Below are 26108 nucleotides of genomic sequence, written 5' to 3' on the forward strand. Positions count from 1 at the left end.
AGCATTTATAAAGGTCAAGCCCAAAGCACAGGTTAAGAGACTCATTTTAAGACTATAAACAACTATAAACAGACTGATTTTAAGACTACAGAACATTTTCCCTCTTGTCACACCTCATGTAAATAGGATTCCTCTATAATAATGGGGAAACACAATGGAAAGAAATGCATGTCTCAGAATTTATTTAAGAAGTCTCTCAGGAAATCCAAAAGCAACAGGAGACAAAATAAAAGGGATACCAGAGGAAATTTTAGTTTCTGACATCTACAGCTACAACAAACAATAAACACAGTCTACCTCCTGCCAGATAAAAACTCAAAATAAAGGTCTAATTACCTAAGTAACTTTTACTGAATATATCATATCAGCTCTCAACATAAAATTACAAAGAATACTAAAAGACAAAAATGAAAGTGTGAATACACACAGCAGGTACCAAAATCATTGAAATATAGTGGAGATGTTGAAATTATCAGATGAGGAATTTAAAATAACTGATTTAATACACTCCGGATTCCAATGAAAAAAAGTGGGTAACACACAAAAACAGATGGGTAATGTAATCTGAGAAAGATGGAAACTTTAAGAAGATTTAAAAGTAAATGCTAGAAACAAAGCCACTGTAAATAGAAATTAGCAATGCCTTTGATGGGCTGATCAATACACTGGACATGGCCATGGAGAGAACCAGTAAGACTAAAGAAATGCCAATAGAAATTTTCAACAATGAAATGCAAAGGGGGGGGGGGAATGAAAAAGAAGAGAATATCCAAGAACTGTGAGATAATTATAAAAGTTGTAAAATATGCATAATGGGAATATCACAAGAGAAAAGGGAACAGGAAAAGCCTTAGTAGCAACAACTGAGAATTTCCCAAAATTAATGTCAAACACCAAACCACACATTCAGGAAGCTCAGAAAACACAAAAGAGGATTAATACAAAAAAAAAAAAAAAAATCTATACCCAAGCATTTTCAAAACACAAAGATCAAAGACAAAGAAGAAATCTTGAAAGAAGCCAGAGGAGGAAAAAAACAAAAAACAAAAAACAAAGAAACTGGGAATACTCTGTCATAAGGTAATTGCACCATCTGTGAAAGAATTACTTGAAGTGCACTTCATAAAGTTATAAGTATACACTACAGACTCAACTACAACCACTGAAAAAGGTTTTAAAAAATTATAATAGATCCTGTGAGAGAGAATAGAATCATAGAAAATGCTAAATCAAAAATAAAGCAGAAAAAGAGAGGAAAACACTACCAAAAGAAATTCAAGAATACAGAAATGAGTGGAAAGGCATATCCCATGCTTGTAGTTTATAAGACTTAATAACAAAATGTCCATACTATCCAAAGCCATACAGAGATTCAATGCAATCCCTCAAAATTCCAATGGCATTTTTTGTAATAATAGAAAATCAAAATCCTAAAATTTATATAGACTCTCAAGGGACCCCAAATAGCCAAAACAATCTTGAAAAGGAAGAATGAAGTTGGAAGTCTAATACTTCTTGGTTTGAAACCAAACTACAAGCCAATAGTAATCAAGACAGTATGGAACTAGCATAAAGACAAATATGTATGCAATTGTAAATGGGATTGACTCCTTAATTTCTCTTTCTTCAGTCTCATTGTTAGTGTATAGAAATGCCACTGATTTCTGGGCATTGATTTTGTATCCTGCCACGCTACCGAATTGCTGTATGAGTTCTAGCAATCTTGGGGTGGAGACTTTTGGGTTTTCTATGTAGAGTATCATGTCATCAGCGAAGAGGGAGAGTTTGACTTCTTCTTTGCCAATTTAAAAGCATAAGATACCTAGGAATAAACCTAACCAAAGATGTAAAGGATCTATACCCTCAAAACTATAGAACACTTCTGAAAGAAATTGAGGAAGACACAAAGAGATGGAAAAATATTCCATGCTCATGGATTGGCAGAATTAACATTGTGAAAATGTCAATGTTACCGAGGGCAATATACACGTTTAATGCAATCCCTATCAAAATACCATGGACTTTCTTCAGAGAGTTAGAACAAATTATTTTAAGATTTGTGTGGAATCAGAAAAGACCCCGAATAGCTAGGGGAATTTTAAAAAAGAAAACCATATCTGGGGGCATCACAATGCCAGATTTCAGGTTGTACTACAAAGCTGTGGTCATCAAGACAGTGTGGTACTGGCACAAAAACAGACACATAGATCAGTGGAACAGAATAGAGAATCCAGAAGTTGACCCTGAACTTTATGGTCAACTAATATTCGATAAAGGAGGAAAGACTATCCATTGGAAGAAAGACAGTCTCTTCAATAAATGGTGCTGGGAAAATTGGACATCCACATGCAGAAGAATGAAACTAGACCACTCTCTTTCACCATACACAAAGATAAACTCAAAATGGATGAAAGATCTAAATGTGAGACAAGATTCCATCAAAATCCTAGAGAAGGGGATCCCTGGGTGGCGCAGCGGTTTGGCGCCTGCCTTTGGCCCAGGGCGCGATCCTGGAGACCCGGGATCGAATCCCACGTCGGGCTCCCGGTGCATGGAGCCTGCTTCTCTCTCTGCCTGTGTCTCTGCCTCTCTCTCTCTCTCTCTGTGACTATCTTAAATAAAAAAAAAAAAAAAAAAAAAAAAAATCCTAGAGAAGAACACAGGCAACACCCTTTTTGAACTCGGCCATAGTAACTTCTTGCAAGATACATCCACGAAGGCAAAAGAAACAAAAGCAAAAATGAACTATTGGGACTTCATCAAGATAAGAAGCTTTTGCACAGCAAAGGATACAGTCAACAAAACTAAAAGACAACCTACAGAATGGGAGAAGATATTTGCAAATGACATATCAGATCAAGGGCTAGTTTCCAAGATCTATAAAGAACTTATTAAACTCAACACCAAAGAAACAAACAATCCAATCATGAAATGGACAAAAGACATGAACAGAAATCTCACAGAGGAAGACATAGACATGGCCAACATGCATATGAGAAAATGCTCTGCATCACTGGCCATCAGGGAAATACAAATCAAAACCACAATGAGATACCACCTCACACCAGTGAGAATGGGGAAAATTAACAAGGCAGGAAACAACAAATGTTGGAGAGGATGCGGAGAAAAGGGAACCCTCTTACACTGTTGGTGGGAATGTGAACTGGTGCAGCCACTCTGGAAAACTGTGTGGAGGTTCCTCAAAGAGTTAAAAATAGACCTGCCCTACGACCCAGCAATTGCACTGTTGGGGATTTACCCCAAAGATACAAATGCAATGAAACGCCGGGACACCTGCAACCCCGATGTTTCTAGCAGCAATGGCCACGATAGCCAAACTGTGGAAGGAGCCTCGGTGTCCAACGAAAGATGAATGGATAAAGAAGATGTGGTTTATGTATACAATGGAATATTACTCAGCTATTAGAAATGAAAAATACCCACCATTTGCTTCAACGTGGATGGAACTGGAGGCTATTATGCTGAGTGAAGTCAGTCGGAGAAGGACAAACATTATATGTTCTCATTCATTTGGGGAATATAAATAATAGTGAAAGGGAATATAAGGGAAGGGAGAAGAAATGTGTGGGAAATATCAGAAAGGGAGACAGAACGTAAAGACTGCTAACTCTGGGAAACGAACTAGGGGTGGTAGAAGGGGAGGAGGGCGGGGGGTGGGAGTGAATGGGTGACGGGCACTGGGGATTATTCAGTATGTTAGTAAATTGAACACCAATAAAAAATAAATTAAAAAAAAAGACAAATATGTAAAAAAAAAAAAAAAAAGACAAATTTGTAGACCACTGGAATAGAATAAATCCTCATGTATTGCCAAATAATTTTCAACAATGGTGCCAGGACTAAAAAACAGGGAAAAGACAGTCTCTTAAGCATATGAGTGTTGGAAAAACTGGACCAAGAAGCAAAAGAATGAAGATGAACCCTTACTTCCACCACAAACAAAAAGTTAACTCAAAATTAATTAAAGACCTAAACATGAAACCTAAAACTATTAAAAAACCTATAAGCAAATACAGGGGAAGAACTTCACAACACTGGAATTGGCAATGTACTTAACCTTTGGTAACTAGCTTGTTTCACTTAGAGTAATGTCCTTAAAGTTCATCCTTGTGGTGATAGGATTTCCTTCTTTTGGGGATACAGAAAACACAAACAACTAAAGCAAAAACAGACAAATGAAACTAAATCAAAATTAAAAACTTCACACTTCCAATGAGAACAATAAAGGCACAAACTTGCTTATATGTAGAATCCTTAAAAAAAAAAAAAAAAGAAAGAAAGAAAGAAAAAAGTCAAATTCCTAGACAGAGAGGGTAGAATGGTGATTACAAGGGGCTGGGGGAGTGAGGAAAATGGAAAACCTTCAGTTAAAAGATGCAGAAATTCTAGGTATTTCATATACAATATGGTAACTATAGTTAATAATACAGTATTATATACCTGATACTTGCTTAGAGAATAGATCTTAGGTGTTCTCACCAACATGCATATGCAAAAAAGATAACTACGTGATGTGTTAATAAATCTGATTGTAGTAATCATTTCACAGTATACACATATATCAGATCATCATACTGTACCCTTTAAATATATGTAATTTGTCAACTAGACCTCAAGGAAGCTAAGGAAGGAAGAGTTCAGCAAAAAAAAAAAAAAAAAAAAAACAAACCTAGAAAAAATAGTTAAGATGGTAAGCTTAATGTTATATATTTTGTATTTAAAAAATTTTTTAAAGTAAAGGGATAGAGAATGATACACCATTCTAAGACTAATCAAAAGAAAGCTAGAAAAGTTATATTAATTTCAGGCAAATCAGACTTCAGAGCAAGTTAAAGAGAGCCATTTAACATAATGAAAACATCAATTCTCAAAGAGGACAACAATTCTTAATGTATATGCACCTTTTTTGATACAAAAAAGTATCAAAATATTTGAGGCAAAAACTAATAGAATCATAAGGAAAAATAGATAAATCCATTATTGTACTTTATCAGCTGTTGATAGATCCAGTAAGCCGAAAATCAATAAGGACATAGTTGACCTGAATGATACTATTGATCAGTTCAATCTAACAAACATTTACAGAAAACTTTATCCAACAACAGCAAAATACAGTCTCAACTTGATAAAGAACATCTACAAAAATCTATAGCTGACATACTTAATGGGAAGAAACTAGGTGTTTTCCCACTAAGAACAGGAACAAGACAAAAAAGACTTTTCACCACTCCCATTCAACACTGTACAGAATACAGTAAGACAGTAAAAGGAAATAAAAACTATATAAACAGGAAAAAGAGAAAACTACTTTTGTTTACAAATTACCTGATTCTCTATGTAAAAAAAAATCTTTGGGAATCCAAAACAAAACCTCCTGGAAATAATAAGTGATTATAAGAAGATCATAGGTACAAGTTTAAAGTAGAAAAGTCAAATGCTTTCTTATACACCAGCAATGAACAAATGGAATTTAGAATTAAAAACACAGTATGATTTTAGTACTCCTCCAAAATGAAATACTTAAGTATAAATCCAACAAAATATATACATGATTTACATGAGGAAATCCATAAAACTATTGAGGAAAGAAACCAAAAATCTAAATAAATAGAAACATATTTCATGTGCATGGATAGAAGGACTTAATATTAAGTCCAATAGCGAACACAACATTGAAGAATAAAAATAACTGTCATTAACTGACTTCAGACTTACCATAAAGCTACAGTTAAAAAAAAAAAAAAAAAAGACAGTATACAAATGGATCACTAGAACAAAACATAGAGCCCAGAAACAGCCACCAAATATAGTCAAATGAACTTTGACAAAGGGTCAAAGGCATTTTAATGAAGAAAGGATGGTCTTTCCAACAAACTGCTGAAATACCTGAGAGCCACATGTAAAGAAATGAATGTAATCACAGGTTTTATAACCTTCACGAAAATTAACTTAAAATAGATCATAGAAAAATAAAATAAAATAAAATAAAATAGATCATAGACCTAAATGTAAAAGGCAAAACTGCAAAACACATAGAAGATAACATAGGAGACACTCTACGTTTCCTTGGAGTTGGCGGTGACCTTTTAGATACAGCACTAAAAGCATAATCCATGAAAGAAAAAATTCACAACTTAGACTTCTGATTAAAATTTAAAACTTCTGCTAATGTAAATCAAGTCAGACTCAGGAGAAATCTCTGCAACACATCAGAGAAAAGCACTATTATCCAAAATATATACAAAGAACTCTTAAAACTCAACAGTAAGAAAACAAGCAACCATTAAAAATGGGCAGTAACTTGAAAAGATACCTCATCAAAGAAGATACACAGCATATAAGTATATGAAAAAATGCTAAAAAAAAAATGCTCAACATCATATATCATCAGAGAATTGCAAATTAAGATGAGATACTATTGCTCTCCTATTAGGATTGCTAGGATTTAAAACACTGACAACACCAAAGGCTGATGAGGATATAGAGCAATAGAAAATCTCTTTCACTGCTGGCAGGAATATAAAATCATTCTGTATAGTCACTTTGGAGGATAGTTTAGTTTGGCAGTTTATTGCAAAACTAAACAAACTCTTATACAATCTAGCAATTGTGCTACTTGGTATATATCCAAATGAAATGAATACTTATATCCACACAAAAACCTGCAAATGAATGTTTTTAGCAGCTTTATTCAAAACTGCCAAAACCTGGAAGCCACCAAGATATCCTTCAATAGGTGAATGGATAAACAAACTGTGGTACATGGATACAATGGAATATTATTTGGTGCTAAAAAGAAATGAGCTATCATGCCATGAGTAGCTTTGCAAGCATATAGTCTACTGTAAAGTGAAAAAAGCCAAAACGAAAAGGTTATATACTATATGATTTCAATTACATAACATTCTAGAAAAGGCAAAACTATGGAAACAGTATAAAAAAAAAAAACAATGGTTGCCAAGGGTTGGGGAAAGAGGGAGAGGGATGAATAGATGGAGCTCAGGGAATTTTTAGGGCACTGAAACTATTCTGTAAGACACTGTAATACTGGACATATGTCTTCATACATTTGTCAAAACTCAGAGACTATACAATATAAAGAATGAACTAAAAAAAAAAACTAAAAAAACAAAAAAAAAGAATGAACTATTATGTAAACTATGGTCTTTTATTTACTAATAATGTATCAATATTGGTTTGATTGTAACAAGTCTACATTAATGTAAAATGCTAATAATAGGGAAAACTGAGGAGGAAGCAAGTATATGAGAACACTGTACTTTCCACCTGGGTGGTGGGGGAAGGGTGAGATAGATAATGGGAATTAAGGAGTGCACTTGTGATGAGCACAGAGTATTCCAGGTGATGTATGGAATTATTGAATCACTATATTGTACACCTGAATGATCAATAAACACATGAGAAGATGCTCAACCTGATTAGCCATGAGGAAATGCAACTAACTCAAGGATATACCACTCCACTCTAAGATGACTATGAAAAACAAGTAGTTGGCGATGATGCAGAGAAACTGAAAGGCTCATAAATTACTCATGGGATTGTAAAATGGTAAAGCCTCTTTGGAAAACAGGTTACCACTTCCTTAAAATGTTTATCATAGTCTTATGAGAGACTTCAGGTATTTACCAAAGTGAAATAATGAATAAAAAGTCTCCACAAAAACTTGTAGGCAGATGTTTGGAGCAGCATCATTAACAATAGCCAAAAAGTGGAAACAACTCAATTGTTCTTCAACTCCTGAATGTATAAACTAAACGTGGCATATCCATTAATGGAATATTATTTATCCATAAAAAGGACTACAGTACTGAGACATGGTACAATATGGATGAGCCTCAGGTACATTATTCTAAGTAAAAGAAAACCAGACACAAAAAGATCACATAATATGGTTCCTTGCATATGAAATGTCCAGAATGAACAAATCCAGAGACAGTAGATTAGTGGTTGCAGGGCCTGGAGAAAGGGAAGAATGCAGAGTGACTATTAGGAAGTATGGAGTTTCTTTTTGAGGTGAAGAGAATATTTTGGAATTAGTAGTGATAGTTGCACAACTCTGTGACTATACTAAAATAAATGAACTGTATACTTTAAAAAGGTGAAATATATGGTACAGGAAGTGGTATCTCAATAAGCTGCCATAAAAAAAGAAACAAGCAGTTGATCAACAAAAATTTCAAACGCTTAAAGTAAAACTAGTCATAGGGCAAATCTAACTCCTAATACTAAGTATTTCTTTGATACTTATCATAGATGTACAGGAATTTGAAAAGGTATAAACACTAAAGAACAGTAAAGTTAAAAAAAAAAAAGGTGAGAAAACTTGCAAGTACATTATGCCTTATATTAAGGTTCTGTTTTTTCTTTTTATCTTTCGACCCCCTTCTCCCATTTCTTGCACCCTTCACATGTGCCCTGCCCCCATCTCTGGCAATCACCATCTATTCTATCTATAAGCTTATTGTCTTTTACTTCTTTTCATTTTCTTTTCTTATATTCCACTTAGAAGAGAGATAATATGGTATTTGTCTTTCTCCAATGGACTTATTTTACTTTTACATAATGCCCGTGGGGTCCATCCATGTTGTCCCAAATAGTAAGACTTCATTCTTCTTTACGGCTGAATACTATTTTAGTGTGTGTGTGTGTGTGTGTGTGTGTGTGTGTGTGAGAGAGAGAGAGAGAGAGAGAGAGAGAGAGAGAATTTCTTTATACATCCACCCATGGATACTTAGTTTGCTTCTATTTCTTGGGTAATGTAAATAATACTGCAATGAACAGAGGGATCCATATATCTTTTCAAGTTAATGTTTTCCTTTTCTTTGGATAAATACTGAAAAATGGAATTGCTGGATCACAATAGTTCTATTTTTAATTATATCCCCTTCCCCCACAACAGAACACAGGGGTTTCTCTTTTACCACATCCTTACCAACACTTGTTATTTCTTCTCTTTTTGATAATGTCCATTAGAACAGGTACAAGGTGACATCTCAATGAAGTTTTGATATGCATTTCCCTGATGACTAATAATGCTGAGCATCTTTTCATGTACCTGCATGTCTTCTTTGTAAAGATGTCTATTCAGATCTTCAGCCCATTTTTTATTATGGGTTGTTTTTGTTTTGTCATTAAATTGTGAATTCTTCATATGTTTTGGTTATTAACACCTTATCACAGATATATGATTTGCAAATACTTTATCCCATTTTATGCCTTTTCATTGTTGATTGTTTCCTTTGCTCTGCAGAAGCTTTTTATTTTTATTTATTTATTTTTTAGATTTTTATTTATTTATTCATGAGAGACACAGAGAGAGAGGCAGAGACATGGGCAAAGGGAGAAGCAGGCTCCCTGCAGGGAGCCCAATGTGGGACTCGATCCCAGATCCCAGGATCACGACCTGAACCGAAGGCAGACACTCAACTGCTGAGCCACCCAGGTGTCCCTGCAGAAGCTTTTTAGTATGATAGTCCTACTTATTTATTTTTGCTTTTATTTGCTTCTACTTTTGGTGTCAGATTCAAAAACTCATTGCCAAGATCTATGTCAAGGAGCTTACTATGCTTTCGTCTAGAAGTTTTATGGTTTCAGGCCTTATATTGAAGTCTTTAATTAATTTTGAATTAATTTTTGTGTTTGGTGTAAGATAGTAGTCCAGTTCCATTCTTTTGCCTGTGGCTTTCCAGTTTCTTCAACACCACTTATTGAAAAGACTATTCTTTCCCCCACTGTATAGTCTTGGCTCCTTTGTCATAGATTAACCACATATGGACAGGGTTATTTCTGGCTCATTATTCTGTTCAATTGATCTATGTATCCTTTTTTTTTTTTAATGCCAATACCATATTGTTTTGATTACTATAGCTCTGTAATAGAAACCAGGGAATATGATGCCTTCAGCTTTGTTCTTCTTTCTCAAGATTGTTTTGGCTATTCAGGGTTTTTCATGATTCCATACAAATGTTAGGATTATTTGTTCTATTTCTTTGAAAAATACCAGGGGCACCTTGATGGTTCAGTTGGTTAAGCATCCAACTCTTGGTTTTAGCTCAGGTTGTGATCTCACAGTCATAAGATCAAGCCTTGCATCAGGCTCCATGCTCAGCACAGGGTCTGCTTGGGATTCTTTCCTTCTCTCTCTGCCTGCCCTTCTCCCTGCTTGTGTTTTTTTTTTTTTTTTCTCTCTTTCTCTTAAATACATACATACATACATACATCTTTTAAAAAAACACCACTGAAATTCTGGTAGGGATTACACTAATTTTGTGTTTGTATATTACTTTAGGTGATATGGACATTTTAACAAAACTGATTTCTTCCGATCCATGAGCACAGAATACCATTCCATTTATTTGTCTTCTTCAATTTCTTTCATTATTGTCTTATAATTTTCAATATTGAGTCTTTCAATTTGTGGTTAAATTTATTCCTAGGATTTTATTCTTTTTTTTTTAATTTTTTAATTTATTTATGATAGTTACAGAGAGAGAGAGAGGGAGGCAGAGACACAGGCAGAGGGAGAAGCAGGCTCCATGCACCGGGAGCCCGATGTGGGACTCGATCCCGGGTCTCCGGGATCACGCCCTGGGCCAAAGGCAGGCGCCAAACCACTGCGCCACCCAGGGTCCCCAGGATTTTATTCTTTTTAAATGCTTTATTTCTCTTTCAGATAGCTCATTATAAGTGAACAGAAATATAAGAGATTTTTGTGTGTTGGTTTATGTATCCTGCAAGTATACTGAATTAATTTGTTCTAAAAGTATTTTTTAATGGAGTCTTTAGGGTTTTCTATATATATCATGTCATCTGCAAATAGTGACAGTTTTAGTTCTTTCCAATTTGGCTGCCTTTTCTTTTTCTTGCCTAATTATTCTGGCTGCCTTATATTAAGTTTTATTTCTCATTCACTTAAACCATTCAAGCCACTGAAAGCCAGAAAAAGGGCATTCAAGACAAATATATTGATGTAGGAATAAATTAGGGGCAGATGGGGCTACGCAGAGAAAGATAAGGGAAAGGCCCAAAGTCAGGCTCAGGCTCCCAGAAATCTGTGGATTCCCATAAACCCCAAGGACATCAAAGGCCCAGAATCAGGCTCCTACTCATCCCAAGAAAACAGAGAAAAATAATAAACCTGGCTTCCTAGCTCCAAAATGTTAGGGAGTATCTCCCTTTAATGGCTACTAAGTAATCACAGGAACTCACCAGACCACAAAGAAATACTCATTAAAGTGTTATCGATAATCCCTGCCCAAACCAAGACTGCACAAGAAAATCAAAGGCCATGGTCTCCCTAGCTAGGTTCTCAATAAAAGACTGCCACTAAAAGCCCTCAGTGGCAACCCCATCAGGATCCCTCTCACTTCTGAGAGCTTTCTCTGTACCTCTGCTTAATACATTTCTATCACTTTACTCACTCTGTTGTCCATGAGATTCATTTTTTGACTCCATGAGACAAGAATCAAGCTCTCCTGTTATCAAATCCTCCATTTTTTGTGTCTCTAGAATAATCGATGCAATAAAACTATGTAATTTTAAGAGCAAAATCAACAGAATTCTTCCACACCAACCTTTGTACAGTCTCTAAAACTTCAATTCAATTAAAGAAAAAAAAAAACATTTTTCTAGTTATTACCTACACACTTGGGAAAGTAGCATAAAAAGGTCTCTATCCCTACAAGGCTTGATGTGGTAATTATGAAAATGTGCCTCTCAGATCCCCAGGCAGGGAGCATCATTGATCAATGGTGCTGAGCTCTTCAAGCCATTCTTCTGTTCAAGCCATGCCAAGTTTCTCATGGGCTATTCCCAGAAAAATAAGAGAGCAAGACAGATTTATTTAATGGAGACCTTTTCCCAGGTGACACTGTGGATTCCTCTGATGGTTCAACCTAGGGCTGAGACTTCCCCATTGCTTTAACTTTCTGAAAGCTGCATAGTAGTGTTAAGATTTTTCCTGCCTACTGTCCTTTCCTCTCTCCTTCCCTGGTTTTTAGCTTCCCTTGATAATAAGTTTCTATGACCCAAAGAACATATAACATAACTCTATATGGCATAAGTAAAAATTATGGTTTTTTTTCAAGTTGTCTAACAGTTTTATAAGGAGATAGATTTTCCACAAATGACTTAAAATAGTCATATAAATACAAACAATGAGGTGCCTCAAAATAAGTTTATTAAATTTAGGGGCACCTGGGCCTCAGTCAGTTAAGTGTCTGACTCTTGATTTCAGAGTCATGTTCTCAGGGTTGTGAGATTGAGCCCATGTTGGGCTCTACATTGGGTCTGGAACCTGCTTAAGATCCTCTCTCCCCCTCTCCTTCTGTCTCTAAAAAATAAAAGATTTTTTTTTAATTATCAAATTTAAGAGCAAGTAAAACAAACAGGTTAAAATCCAAAGTGAATAGCCATTTGTAATAATTCAGATGCCTAAAAATAAAACATAATTTAGTCATGAGGAGCTTTAAAATTCAGAAAATGTTCTCATTAATACTTTGTTTCATTTGATTCATACAATATTAGAGAAAAAAAGGGAACACAATATTTATTGATTCTTTTCTGTTCCAAACAGTAGGCTGGGGCATTGCTGTAGTAGTAACATCCTCATTTTACAGATGATGAAACTGGGGCTCATAAAGTTAATGAATATGCTCTAGTTTATAGAACTACTAATAGTGAACAACTAAGGTCTTCTTTCTTCTGTGCTGTCTCCATAATATCTACACAGAGAATAATAATAATCCCAAGGATCAGACATTATCTTTCCTAACTCTCCAAAATGATATATATTAAAAGTAGGTGCCTATTCACTCTCTATTCACAATAGAAGGACAGCTACGCTTCCCACCTCCACCCTCATATCCTAACCACAGAACAAGTGAAACCAAGCAGGAGACCTAAAACCTATGACTTAGTTCAAAGGAGAACTGAAATTAATAGTTAATGAAGCTAAGATCACTAATTAATTAAAAATGCAACTTACCGATTTTCAAATTGGAAAGCCAGCCTCAACAACTGTCAGTAGGTTCTAGGACTGATTAATCTCCTTGTCTAACATCAAAGGTCTCCTATGTAAGGTATTTAGCTGGACTTTACCTGGACAAAACTGTCAAGAGCATTTTGTACCACATGCACTCACTCCCAAACCAGCCGGGTGAAGTAATTTAATTTCTGTTTAAGTAATCTGCCACAACATGATGGGTCACAGAAGGAAAAAAGGTAATTATTATAGGTCAAATTATAGGTAAAACACTACTGAAATGAAGCTTATTATACCTGAAATTCCTAATAGAAAAGCTCAGTGTATTAGATATAGTTTATGTGATTAGTATGCAGGGATAACTACTTTTAGCTTTCTTTTTGTCTCTGACCATTTTCTCTCGTTTTTTCACCAAAACAAATGGTCTTTCACTGACACTAGCAGGTAGAGCAGGATGGTTTATTTGGCTGGGCAAGGAGAAAACCCTATTTCAACCTTTCCTGGAAATATATAATTATTTAATGGAATCCTAGGCAACAGCTACATAATCACAGACATGAAACTACAGAATATTCAGTTGTCATAAAAATTCCTACTATTTTTATCAAAAAATATCAAGATAATCAAGAAAAATGAATTATTCAATATATTGATTTTTATTTGGGGGAGGGGGCAGACTCTTAACATTTAGTAAGGAGAACAAAATACTTAAGTTCCACAAAGGAAAGGTGATAAAGTAGAAAGAAACTTTATTTTAAACTTACCACTTTTTAGCATGTAGGAGAAAAAAATAAAAACAAAAACAAAATCATACAATAGCAACAAAAGCAATAAATACTTAGGAATAAACTTAACAAGAAACATCCAAAACCTATGTAATAAAACTCCTGAAAGACACAAAAGTACACTTGAACAAATAGAAAGATATCTCTTATTCCTGGATAAGATAACTCAACATCACAAATAGGTCAGGTCTCCCTAAGTTAATTTATAAGTTAATGAAATTCCTATCAACAAGCTTTTTTATATTAGTCAAATCGATGCCAAAATTCATATGGAAAAATAGACACTCAAGAATAGCTAGAAAGACAAAGGAACACTACAAAAGTAGATTAGCTCTAGGAGGCATTAAAACATACTATAAAACTCTATAATTAAAACTGTGGTAATGACATAGGAATACGCAAATGATCTAGTGGAAAAGAATGGTAAGTCCAGAAATAGAATAAGCACATATGGAAATTTAGCATATAATAACAATACCATCTCAAGTCACTGGAGCAAAGATAGACCTTTTAATAACTGTACTGAGCAACTAACTGGTTAATGAGTTAGAGAGGCTAAAATTAGATCAATAACTCACACTGTGTATAAGAATAAAACCCCATAAATAGGAATAAACTTCAAATGGATCCAGGAATTTAAAAGTAAGAAGTGAAATCTTGTAATTACCAGGAAAAAATGTGGATGAATTTCTCTTTAACCTGAGGAAAAGGCTTTCCATAAGGAAAGACTTCATAAGGGAAAAGCTTTCTATTCATAACTTAAAATCTAAATATGATAAAAGAACAATAAATATGACTGCACAGGGTAGTGGAAGACTTTCATACAGTAGAAAAATAGAATACAAAAAGTAAAAACACTTCATATATTACAGATAAAAGACTAAATCCATAATAAAAAATGCTTCAGAGTTGAGAGGAAAAGACCAAAAACTCAATTTAAAAATGAGCAAAAAAAGGACAATTCATATACATTCACAAGAAGCAAACAAAATGGAACTTGAATGAGTGAAAAGATGTTAAACTACATTCATAATAAGATTATAAATTAAAACTACAATGAGCTACCATTTCTCACCTATCAGATCAGCAAAAATTGAAAAAGTTAGGCAATGCATGATGTCCACAATGGGGGGCGGGGGGGAATAGGTACTCATATTACTGAAGAGAATGCAGATTAGTTCAATCCTTATGGAGGGGACTCTAGCAATATCAAACAAAACTATGTTAAGTGTTTACGTTTTGTTTTGTTTTATTATTTATGATAGTCACACACACAGAGAGAGAGACAGAGAGGCGGAGACACAGGCAGAGGGAGAAGCAGGCTCCATGTACCGGGAGCCTGAAGTGGGATTCGATCCCGGGTCTCCAGGATCGCGCCCTGGGCCAAAAGCAGGCGCTAAACCGCTGCGCCACCCAGGGATCCCAAGTGTTTACGTTTTTACTAGGCAAACTACTTCTCTTAATTTACACCGAAGACATACATCTAATTAAAACAATACCTATGAAAAGGTATTTCACAGCAGTACTCTTAGAGATTACAAAATACTGAAATGAAATTAAATACCCATACATAGAAGAATGGCTGAATCAACTCTGGAATACTATGCTGCTAGAAGAGAAAAATCTCTGAACTGATAGGCAATGATTTCTAAGAACTATAGGTAAGAGAAAAGGCAAAGTACAAAAGAGTATCCCTAATATAGAACCTTTTATGTGAAAAAGAAGCCAAGAAAATTACACTTAATTGCTCATTTGTGCAAAAGAAACCCTGAAAAAAATGAACCAAAATATAATGAGACTGGCTATCTACAGGGAGTAAATGGTAACAAGTCCAAGGGAACAGAGAGGAAATGATATTTGTATATTTTGGATCCTTGGAACCATATTAGTGTGTTTCACAGACTAAAAATAGACAATTTTTTTAAAGAAGTCAAAAAGAACAAGAGTAACATTCTAAGAAGAGATACCTACAGAAACAAATGAACCAAACTGCATTTCAAATGAATAATGACGCTAAAGGGAAAATTTTTATTAGAAAAAAGAAAAAAAAGAACTAATCAGATACCTTCCAAACAAAATCTAGTATTATGATGCAGTTGATGATAAAATGTTTAGTAAAGCACTCTTGGAGTCAGAATGCGTGGATTCAAATACTTGCCCAACTTTCCACATGCTAACTCAGTGACCCTGGACAAGTTAATCTATAATCTCTGTGCGTAGGTTTTCTTATCCAAATAAAAACGACCAATCTCACAGTACTAATGATAAGGCTCATAAAACTACTTGTGTAAAAAATCTTAGTAAAACACTGAGCAAAAAATTAAATAAATAAATAAATAAATAAATAAATAAATAAAACACTGAGCATATAACAAGATTTGTTTTTTAAGATTGTGTTTATTTATTCATAAGAGAGAGAGAGAGGTGCAGACACACAAGCAGAGGGAGAAGCAGGCTCCACGCAGGGAGCCCTACGTGGGACTGGGACTCCATCCGGGTTTCCAGGATCATGCCCTGGGCCAAAGGCGGTGTGCTAAACCCACTGAGCCACCCGGGCTGCCCATATAACAAGAATTTGATAAGCATTTGCTATCATCAACTACTAATCCAAAAAAAAAGAAAGAAAGAAAAAAACCAAACACTGCATGTGTGGACACCCAGGATACACACAATAAAAATGGAGTCCTTATCACGAAAAAATTTGGAATTTCCTAGCTTATGGACAATAAACGTTCAAGGAATTTAGAACAATATCCATAGCTGGCTGGAATCATGTGAGAAATTTCATAAAGAAGGACTCTGACAAGGACCTTTACATGTGCACAGGATTTAGATTAGCAAGAGAATAGGAAATTCTAAGTAAGAGCTAAATAAAAGCAAAAAGGCCATAAAGACAAATATATTTCAAAGACGTATCACAGAAGGTTTGGAAAGCTGAGTATCTGGAGATAAGGCAAGGCTATGAAAGTTCCCGAATGCAGTACTGAACTAGGCAGGCTTTATTTTTTAGACTATGAGGAACCATACATAAATTGTATGTAGGAGAAACAATATGACCAAACTGAACTGTGGGATTATTCTAGTGCTGATATGCAGATGATCAGAGATAGAGTTACTAGGTAAGCCAAATAATGGCAAGGGCCTGACTAGAATGGTAGTGAGGAAGAAGGGAAAGAAAGATGTCACATGTGGATCCAGGCAGTGAAGAAAAAAAAATCAATGAAGTTTTGATAATGACTGGATATAAAGTATGAGAGAACAGAAAAGTCTGAATGACAAGGTGAATAACAAAATCATTAGAAAAAAGGTAAAAAGGAATGGGAACCAATAGAAAGAATTTCCATTGGGTCTTAAAAATCAGGTCAGGATTAGATAAGAAGCTTTGCCAATTTGAGATAACATATCAAGAGCCAACAGGCATTTGACAACAGGGGACTAGTATTTAGGAGAGACAGTAGGAATGAAGACGAAAGGTATAAGAATTTTTTTCTTTAAAAAGAAAAAACACTTTAGAATTTGAAACATTCTAGAGCAAAGAGCTGGGTAGACTGTATGCTGTTTCAGAGTGGTCACTTTTTATTTTTATAGCCCTTCATGTTTAGCATAGTTGTTAGCACAGAGGAGACTCTCAGTATAATACTGCACAGGTGGGAGAAGTAGAGAACAGAGCTGTAGGGCTTGTTAGGGGCGAGCCTACATTAAAGCCCAGGTCTCCTGACTCTACCATAAAATAGAGATGACCTCTGAACATTCATGCATAGGATACTCTAAAGAGCTGGTGTAAGAAATGAACATAAACTAAACTATAGGGATGGGTGGTTTCTAGGGGTAGAGGAATGAAGACATAAGAAAATAGCAAAGAAAAGTTATTTATTAGGAAAAAATAAATGATAGCGTTGCATCACAAATTCAAAGGAAATTTTAAGAAAGCAAGCATAGGGATCTCTGGGTGGCTCAGCGGTTTAGTGCCTGCCTTCGGCCCAGGGGATGATCCTGGAGTCCCGGGATCAAGTCCCACATCAGGCTCCCCATGGGGAGCCTGCTTCTCCCTCTGCCTGTGTCTCTGCCTCTCTCTCTCTCTCTTTCTCTCTCTCTCTCGAATAAATAAAATCGTTAAGGAAAAAGAAAAAGAAAGCAAGCATATAGTCAATTGTTCAAATGATCAAACACTGCAGGTAGTGTTTTTCTGATCTCCTACACCAATGAGATCCAGGTCGGTTTTTTAAAGTAGAAATTAAGAAATTCTAATTATTTTTCAGAACATTTTAAAATCATATATCACGCACAGCAGTGGTTCAAAAATAATACTGCAGTCTTTAGTAAATTTTCTCTCTACAAAACACACAAAACACACAAGAAAATAAAGTATCTATAATAAATTTGCACAGTAAATGAAACTTAACCAAAGACAAATGAATAAAAAAATACTCATTGACATCTATTGATAGCAACAAAATACATGAAATACCAAAGGTCTTACCTTAAATCTCTTGTCCTGCAATACTTTCTTGATGGCAACCAGTTCTCCTGAATCACAAAGTTTGGCTTGATATACCACACCAAATGACCCATTTCCAATCACTTTAGTGTCTGTATAGCTGACTTCTTGTGGCCTATCTGGACCCTGCCCAGGAGTTGCCACCACTGTGGTCACCTTGCTGCCATCCTTGTCTCCTAAAAGAAAGAAGAGATATGAAAAATGAGAACCTTAAGGAATTAAACAGGAAAAACTGCTGAGGTATACAAAGTAAACTACATTCTTTACTAAAAATTATTTTTCAATGTTCATCTTAGCTTATTATATAGAATTACTTCAACTATAAGTAATTTTTTTAACCACCATTTATTCATTGTGTAGACCAGGCGTCATGCTTAGTTTATACATATGACTTCATTTAATGGAAACAACAACCCCATGAGGTATAGAGAGAATACTGTTCCAATACAAAACTAGTGGAAAGAATGTTAAATTTTTGCTTCTCTGCCATCTTATTTCTTTTGAAGAAAATAGAAAACTTCTCAGAGAAAGGTGAGATGGGGAAAAGGAACATGGGAGTGTTAATTTGGGGTAAGAGATGTAAACTTCAAAGAAAAACCAAACCTTTTCTGAACTGAGTCTCATTCATAAGTAGCTCACTGTTTCTGTGGACCCTCCCCACTCAATGGCTCTTGCGCCTCAACTTCTGTGCCTTTCCACCCCTCCCAGTAAAAATCCAAAGACTCCTCAATTCAAGGTCAGGAGGCACATTCTACTTGACTAGGCAGGGTTCACAATCCTCTTGTTCTCCAAATTCTTAAACTATTCTAAGTCATACTATTCTACCTAGAACCTGATTCTTTTTCTTTTTTAATTTTAATTTTTTAAAAATATTTTATTTATTTATTCATGAGAGAGAGAGAAAGAGAGAGGCCGAGACACAGGCAGAGGAGAGGCAGGCTCCACACAGGGAGCCTGACATGGGACTTGATCCTGGGTCTCCAGGATCAGCCCCCGGGCTGAAGGCAGTGCTAAACCGCTGAGCCACCCGGGCTGCCCTAGAACCTGATTCTGAACAGCTCTGAATTGTTCTTTCAGTGATTTCGGGATACTACAGATTCTAGTGAGTAAAATCATTGTGAAGTAGCAATTATGATTTGTGCTTTTCTCTTGCATGACAATTCTAAAACCAATTCTCAGTATATGTAAGTCTTTAGACTCACTGACTAAACTGTACTTATCCCTTTTTTTTCTCTTCTACTCTTCTATTATATCATTTTTATGATGCTAACTGAATTCATATTAACCTAATAAAAAATGAGGTAGTTTTCAACTCTAGATACCAAGCCTAGATTATAAAGTATTCATTTGTAACTCACATGCAGAAGATTAAAAAAAAATGATCTCATTTTCCAATGGTTTGAGTGTTTTTCCCAATATAAAATTACCAGGTAAATAAATGTTCAAATGTCACTGGCATATTTAATCAATATAGCTACTTTAGTTCATAGAGGTACCGATATAGACAAAAGCCAATAAGCAGTATCTGTGACTGAGTAATTCTTCTGCTTATAAGGCAGCCTCCATGATAGTAACAAAAGCAGTGAAGATTCCTACTTAAGATAGCTATGTCAATTACAGGCAGTCTCTATTATATATTATAGCATTTATGTTTTTGTTTCCAAGGTATAACCCCCCAACAGATACGATAGCACAAATCCAACACCTCTTGTGGAAAGATAATTCAAATCTTGTCAACACCACCATTTTTATTCATAAAATATTATATGTACTTGAAATGCATGTAAATCCCAGCTCAAGTCCATACATATATAGTTCTCAATGCTTTCAAATGATCCCTTCACATTTCACTTCCTAGTAAGATACATCTCAAATATATTTGTAAAACCTAGTTTCATCGAATCTCAGTTCTAAATAGTCATGCTCAACTCCCCAAATATTTCATATTATTTCTGAGAATGTTAACCACGACTTTTCAAGTTGACTATAAATAAGCTTTATTAGGAATTATTTTTTTCATTTATAAAATAAACTTATCTTTACTTATAACATTCTTCTAAAGACAGAATCAATCTTCTGAACGTAAACTCTAAATGAAGAGATCTAGAAAGGTTAGGTTCTGAAAAAATAAAATCCACGGTATTGAACACATTTTCTTATCACCCAATTGCCCAAAGAAAATTAAAAAAAGAATTGATTTGAAATAGCCTGACTCTTCCCTAGATCATCCAAATCAAAACCATATCACCAAAAAGTATGTATTTCAAGAACTATAAATAATTCTATTGAACAAGTTTCTTGCAAAATCTTACAGGTCTAATTCACAAAACAGAGCATAATTATCTTTTAATTTAAATAAATTAACAAATTTTAAGAATGGCTGTTGTATTCTATGATTTTAATTGAAAACAAAAGCTGAGGTATAAATAAAAATTATGCTTTTCTACTGTATGACCATATTTCAATAAAGAAAACAATAACCACAGCTTTGTACTTGCCTCTATAAAAGAACTTAATATAAGGATGTGTAATGACTTTCTCCACTTGCCTCCTCCAGTTGCATTTCTAAAGAAACCACAGCATTTCAGACACAGGGCTTCAAGAATCAGCTGAGATTTAAAAATTAAAAATCTCTGCAACTCAACTACTAAGCCTAGGGAACCTCTAACATCAAATTGTGCTTCTTCTCATATGTAAATTATAATTCATAAATGAGATATTTCTGAAAAAAATATTAAGGCAGGGTAGAAAGATAAACAGGTCCTACAGATGCTATCACTAGAAGAGACTCTTAAGGCCTCTTAATTTTAATTTGTGAATGGATGTGGACAAGGACCAATCCTTTCACCCTCTTTTACATCTAGTAAAAAGGGTAGACTTATCATCTTAGCAGATATTAAAGATTTATTCTCTTTTGAGTAGTTACAGAAACTGCTGAGAACTCTTAAGGGCTATATTCTCTACTAATATGAAATCCTTAAGCATACTAGGGACAATGGTTTCTACCTCAAGCGTTCTGGAATTTTTATTCAGAAATTATCAAGCTCTTCAGACTGCTTCATCAGAGATCTGAAATAGCAGAGCTGTAAAGAATGGCAAGATAACACTGGGGATGACTTGGCATGAACATTATTAGCACATGGGACAGTCAGCAGCTAGTGTGCCAGGGAAAAGCATGACACCATTTGGCATTGTAATTTGCCGACTTAGCAATAAAACAGCTATATAAAATTTCTCTGTATAAAGAACCATCCAGTTCATTGTTTCATCTACTCTCATAATATATGCAGGAAGACATTATTACAGTACTATGCAAATGAGGAAAGTAAAACTAAGAGAGATTAACTTATCCAATATCATAAAGCTGTAAGTAGCCAGAACTCCTCACTTGCTCATACTGTCTCTGCTATATTTTACAACCTTTTTAATACAGCTGAAAGACTTACTTCATATACTATTGCTCCCCCTAAAAAAATATAATGTAAAATTGTCAGTTCCAAAGCAATAATAAGAGAATAAATGATAATCTGTTACAGTTTTCAGGCCCAAATCTTTGCTTATTTATGGCTACAGAGCTACTTCAAAAAATACTTTGGTAACCTTAGATTTCAAAACTTATCCAAAAGCAAGAGCATATGGAAAACAATAATGTGAAATAATCAATTCTGTGATATTCAAACAATTTAACGTCTGCTATTAGAAACTGTAATTTTGGATTGTAGCAACAGAGCATTGTAAGTACTGCTACCAACAAGCCAAAATACTCATGAAAAGCTGGAATCAACAAATCTGCCTTATTAAAAAAAAAAAAAAAAAAAAATCACCACTCTGCCCAGTACTAAATTTCCCAAAACACATGGTATAGTGTGAGTCTCACACCAATTACAACTAAACTGTCTCTTAAAAAATGTCACTGTTTCGTGGGATAATAACAGAACAGTGGGAACAGCTCAGCTCCAGGAAGCCCTGTTTCCTGCCAGAGGACTCTTGGGATCCTCTACTACAATTAAAATTCACTCAGGGAATATAAATTTCCTATTATAATTAGAAAATAGAATTAAATCCTAAATATATAAACAACAGACTCTTTATAAAGCAATGGAAAGATGACACACAAAAGAATTATCACTTTCTATTAAAGGTGTTAAATACAGAATATAATTTTTTAAAAACATTAGGCAGGCATATCCTCAAATAATATATGTAACCTAGTACCCAATTTCTCAAACACAGGCTTGTACCTTGTAAGCTACACCCGGTGGTTACATTTTTTTATGTCTTCTGAAGTCACTCCTCAAACCAATTCACTTTGAGAGGAACAAATGTTACAGTGTACCACTGACCACAACCAAAGTGTGGCATGAGCATCCCCAAAACAAAAGGCCACTTCAACCGTATTTAAATATTTAGGAGGTATCTGATACTGACATTCTAATTTTATACGAATGATAAATCTCATTCATACTTTGGCTGTTTGATTTGATGTTTCTTGAGACTCAGAGTTGAGGAAAAGCAACAACTACACTTTTTAACTATAAGGCTTGTAAAGGCGTCAATAAGCCACACTACCTACACAAAATGAAAAAAGTTAATAATGGGTCTAAAAATCCTCCTTTAACTCAAGAATAACCTCTCCATTTAGAAATATCTGAAAGTTAAAAGTCTGTAACAAAGCGCAGAGAAACCAGAACACCACTGTGACTATAAAGAGATGTGAAGTATTATTAAGTGTTTTTTACCTAACAACAGTAGGGTAAACACTACACATTGTTTCTCTATATCAAATAGAAGTAACAGCTATTTTTATGTATATTTAAACAACAGGGCAAAGACTCTATTCAAAAATATATAAGTAACTCAAAAGAATCAAAAAGAACCTCATTTTGAGGCATGATTAAGATTGTATGAAGGGGAAACACTGACTATGTCAAATTTTCAAGTTTTAATATCAAAGTTCAAATACTCTATCTTAAGTGACTGGCTAATGAACATCTACTAAGGCAAAGTGTTCTCCCCAAACAAGACAGTTTAAAAACATGAAAACAACATCAAAATAGGCAAAATAGGGGATCCCGGGGTGGCTCAGCGGTTTAGCGCCTGCCTTTGGCAGGGCATGATCCTAGAGCCCTGGGATCGAGTCCCACTTTGGGCTCCCAGCACGGAGCCTGCTTCTCCCTCTGCGTGTGTGTGTGTGTGTGTGTGTGTGTGTGTGTGTGTGTGTGTCTGTCTTTCATAAATGAAAAAATTTTTAAAAATCTTTTAAAAAACAGGCAAAATATATAAAGATAAGGAACTGAGGGTCCATAGAATGAGAGTTGGGACAAATTCAAAAATAAACTTATTCTTGTCATGAAACAGGGACTCTATGACCCAGAAGCTCTAGCCAGAGTGCATCTGCTCACAGCCTTGGAGTGAGACTTGGAAGGAAGGAAGGAAGAGGAAAGGAAGGAAGAAAGGAAGGAAGGGAGGGAGGGAGGGAGGGAGGGAGGGAGGGAGGGAGGGAGGGAGGGAGGGAGGAAGGAAGGAAGGAAGGAAGGAAGGAAGGAAGGAAGGAAGGAAGGAAGGAAGGAAGAAGGAGAAAGAAAGAAGAAAGAAAGAAAGAAAGAAAGAAAGAAGAAAGAAAAAAGAAAGAGAAAGAAGAGAGAGAAGAGAGAGAGAAGAAAGAAAGAAAGAAAGAAAGAAAGAAAGAAAGAAAGAAAGAAAGAAAGAGAGAAAGAAAGGCCAATCAAGCAGCTCCATCAGTCAAATCAACTCCAATGATCAAGAGCATGATAAAAAATTCAAAGCCATTTCTATGAAACCTAGATATGATAAATATCTTTCCGGCAGAGCCTTTGCCCACAGGCACCATTCATTTCCACATGATTCTCTGTAAAGGATTGGAAAAATAAAACAAAAAAATTACTAAAATTTCCTTTGGGGATAGGAAGAGTAAATAAAAGGAGAGGCAGGGAAAACAAAATGGACAGATGTCACCCATGGACCGACTTTTGGACAAGTTTCCTTATATGCCACTTCTAGAAACAGAAAGGAAAACAGCGTGGCAAAGAATAAACATCAGACACAAGAGATTCCAGAATCTCTGACAGTACAATAGCACCACATTTTTTTGAAAAGATTTTATTTATTTATTCATAGAGACACAGAGAAAGAGAGAGAGAGGCAGAGACACAGGCAGAGGAAGAAGCAGGCTCCACACAGGGAGCCTGACATGAGACTCGATCCCGGGTGGGCTGCAGGCGGCACCAACCGCTGCGCCACCGGGGCTGCCCAACACCACATTTTAAATCACAGGAATATACCATTCCAATGGGATTAACAAGTATCAATTCTGAAAGACCCAAAATTCCCTTTAAGGAAAAAAAAATTCGGTTAAGTTTTTCTGCTGGAGGCGTAATAGTATGACATGGGCTCTAAAGTCTTATCAAGGTTTGAATCACATATTTATTCTACCACTTTGTATCTATAAAATGGAGATCGCTGCTACTTCATAGGGCTGTTGCAATGATTAAATAACAGAAGTGGGGCATGTTTTTAAGTGCATGCTCCACAGAGTGCGCTCAATAAATTATAGTTTCTCTGAACTTTGAATTATTGGCAGTGGAAATAGAAAAAAAAACATTCCTTTGCCCTGCTACTCTCTTTCAACACTCAGTACATGCCCTACTACATACAGTGCTTATCACAATGTTCTATAATTATTAAGAGTCTGAGTCCCTCAACTTGACTAAGGAGCTCTTAGGAAAGCAGACATTATCTGAATCATTTACATTTCCCTAATGCTAATAGCACAGGGTTCAGCACAATGCAAATGCTCAGCAAAGGTTTGCTGCTAAATTTATGTAGAATTATTCAAGCACAATTATTGGGATTTGGGAACTATTTAATGCTGAACATTAAGCAGTGTGTCTACTTGTTCTTATGCTTGCCATCCATCAGATACAAATCTCTAGGGATAAGGTATATATAATGGCTTTAAAGAAGAGTGGAGGGGATCCCTGGGTGGCTCAGCGGTTTGGCGCCTGCCTTTGGCCCAGGGTGCGATCCCGGGGATCGAGTCCCATGTGGGGCTCCCAGCATGGAGCCTGCTTCTCCCTCTGCCTCTCTCTCTCTCCCTATATCTGTCATGAATAAATAAATAAAATCTTTAAAAAAAAATAAAGAAGAGTGGATTGCTTACTGGAAATCTGGTAACAACATGAACCCAAAACAAATGACCTAATTTTTGCCACATGTGTATTTATTTATAGATAGAATTAATCTGTTCATACCATTTTCTAAGTAATTCTGGTTTCTTTGAGGCATCAATATGCAGCAATGAATAAGAACTGGGTAGGGGATACCTCTGAGGTATGAAGTTCAATTTATATCAATTTATATATAAGTATATTCTTTTTTATTTTTAAAGATTTACTTATTTATTTATTTGAGATGGAGAGTAGGTGTGTGCATGAGCAGGGGAAGGGGCACAGGGAGAGGGAGAGAGAGAATCTCAAGCAGGCTCCCTGCTGAGCACAAGAGCCCAACCTGCGGCTTGCTCCCACCACCGTGAGAACATGATGACTCAAGCCAAAATCAAGAGTTGAGTGCTTAACTGATTGAGCCACCTAGACACCTCTATATGTAAGAATATTCTTTGAGTACCCTTTACAGTTGTAAGAATCACTCACAGCAGAGGAATAAGCACGCGGGAAAGTTTACTGAAAATGAAGAATGTCACCCCAAGAGAGACTCAGCAGGTGTGCGGTGGGGCTCAGAAAACTGCATTTTTAATAACTACCCCCAGTAATTCTTTTTTAAA

General features: G+C 35.5%; 1 protein-coding gene across 4 annotated transcripts in view; it reads right to left on the reverse strand.

Moving 5' to 3' along the window:
• The window catches only part of GSK3B (glycogen synthase kinase 3 beta), a 201296-nt gene that overhangs the window by 120823 nt on the left and 54365 nt on the right, over positions 1-26108 (reverse strand). For all 4 annotated transcript variants that reach the window (XM_025476202.3, XM_025476193.3, XM_049105557.1 and 1 more), the window contains exon 2: positions 18290-18483. In XM_025476202.3, coding sequence (XP_025331987.1) covers positions 18290-18483 — 194 coding nt within the window. The remainder of the gene's footprint in view (positions 1-18289; positions 18484-26108) is intronic.

Source organism: Canis lupus, chromosome 33, assembly GCF_003254725.2.
Source record: "Canis lupus dingo isolate Sandy chromosome 33, ASM325472v2, whole genome shotgun sequence".
Lineage (NCBI taxonomy): Eukaryota > Metazoa > Chordata > Mammalia > Carnivora > Canidae > Canis > Canis lupus.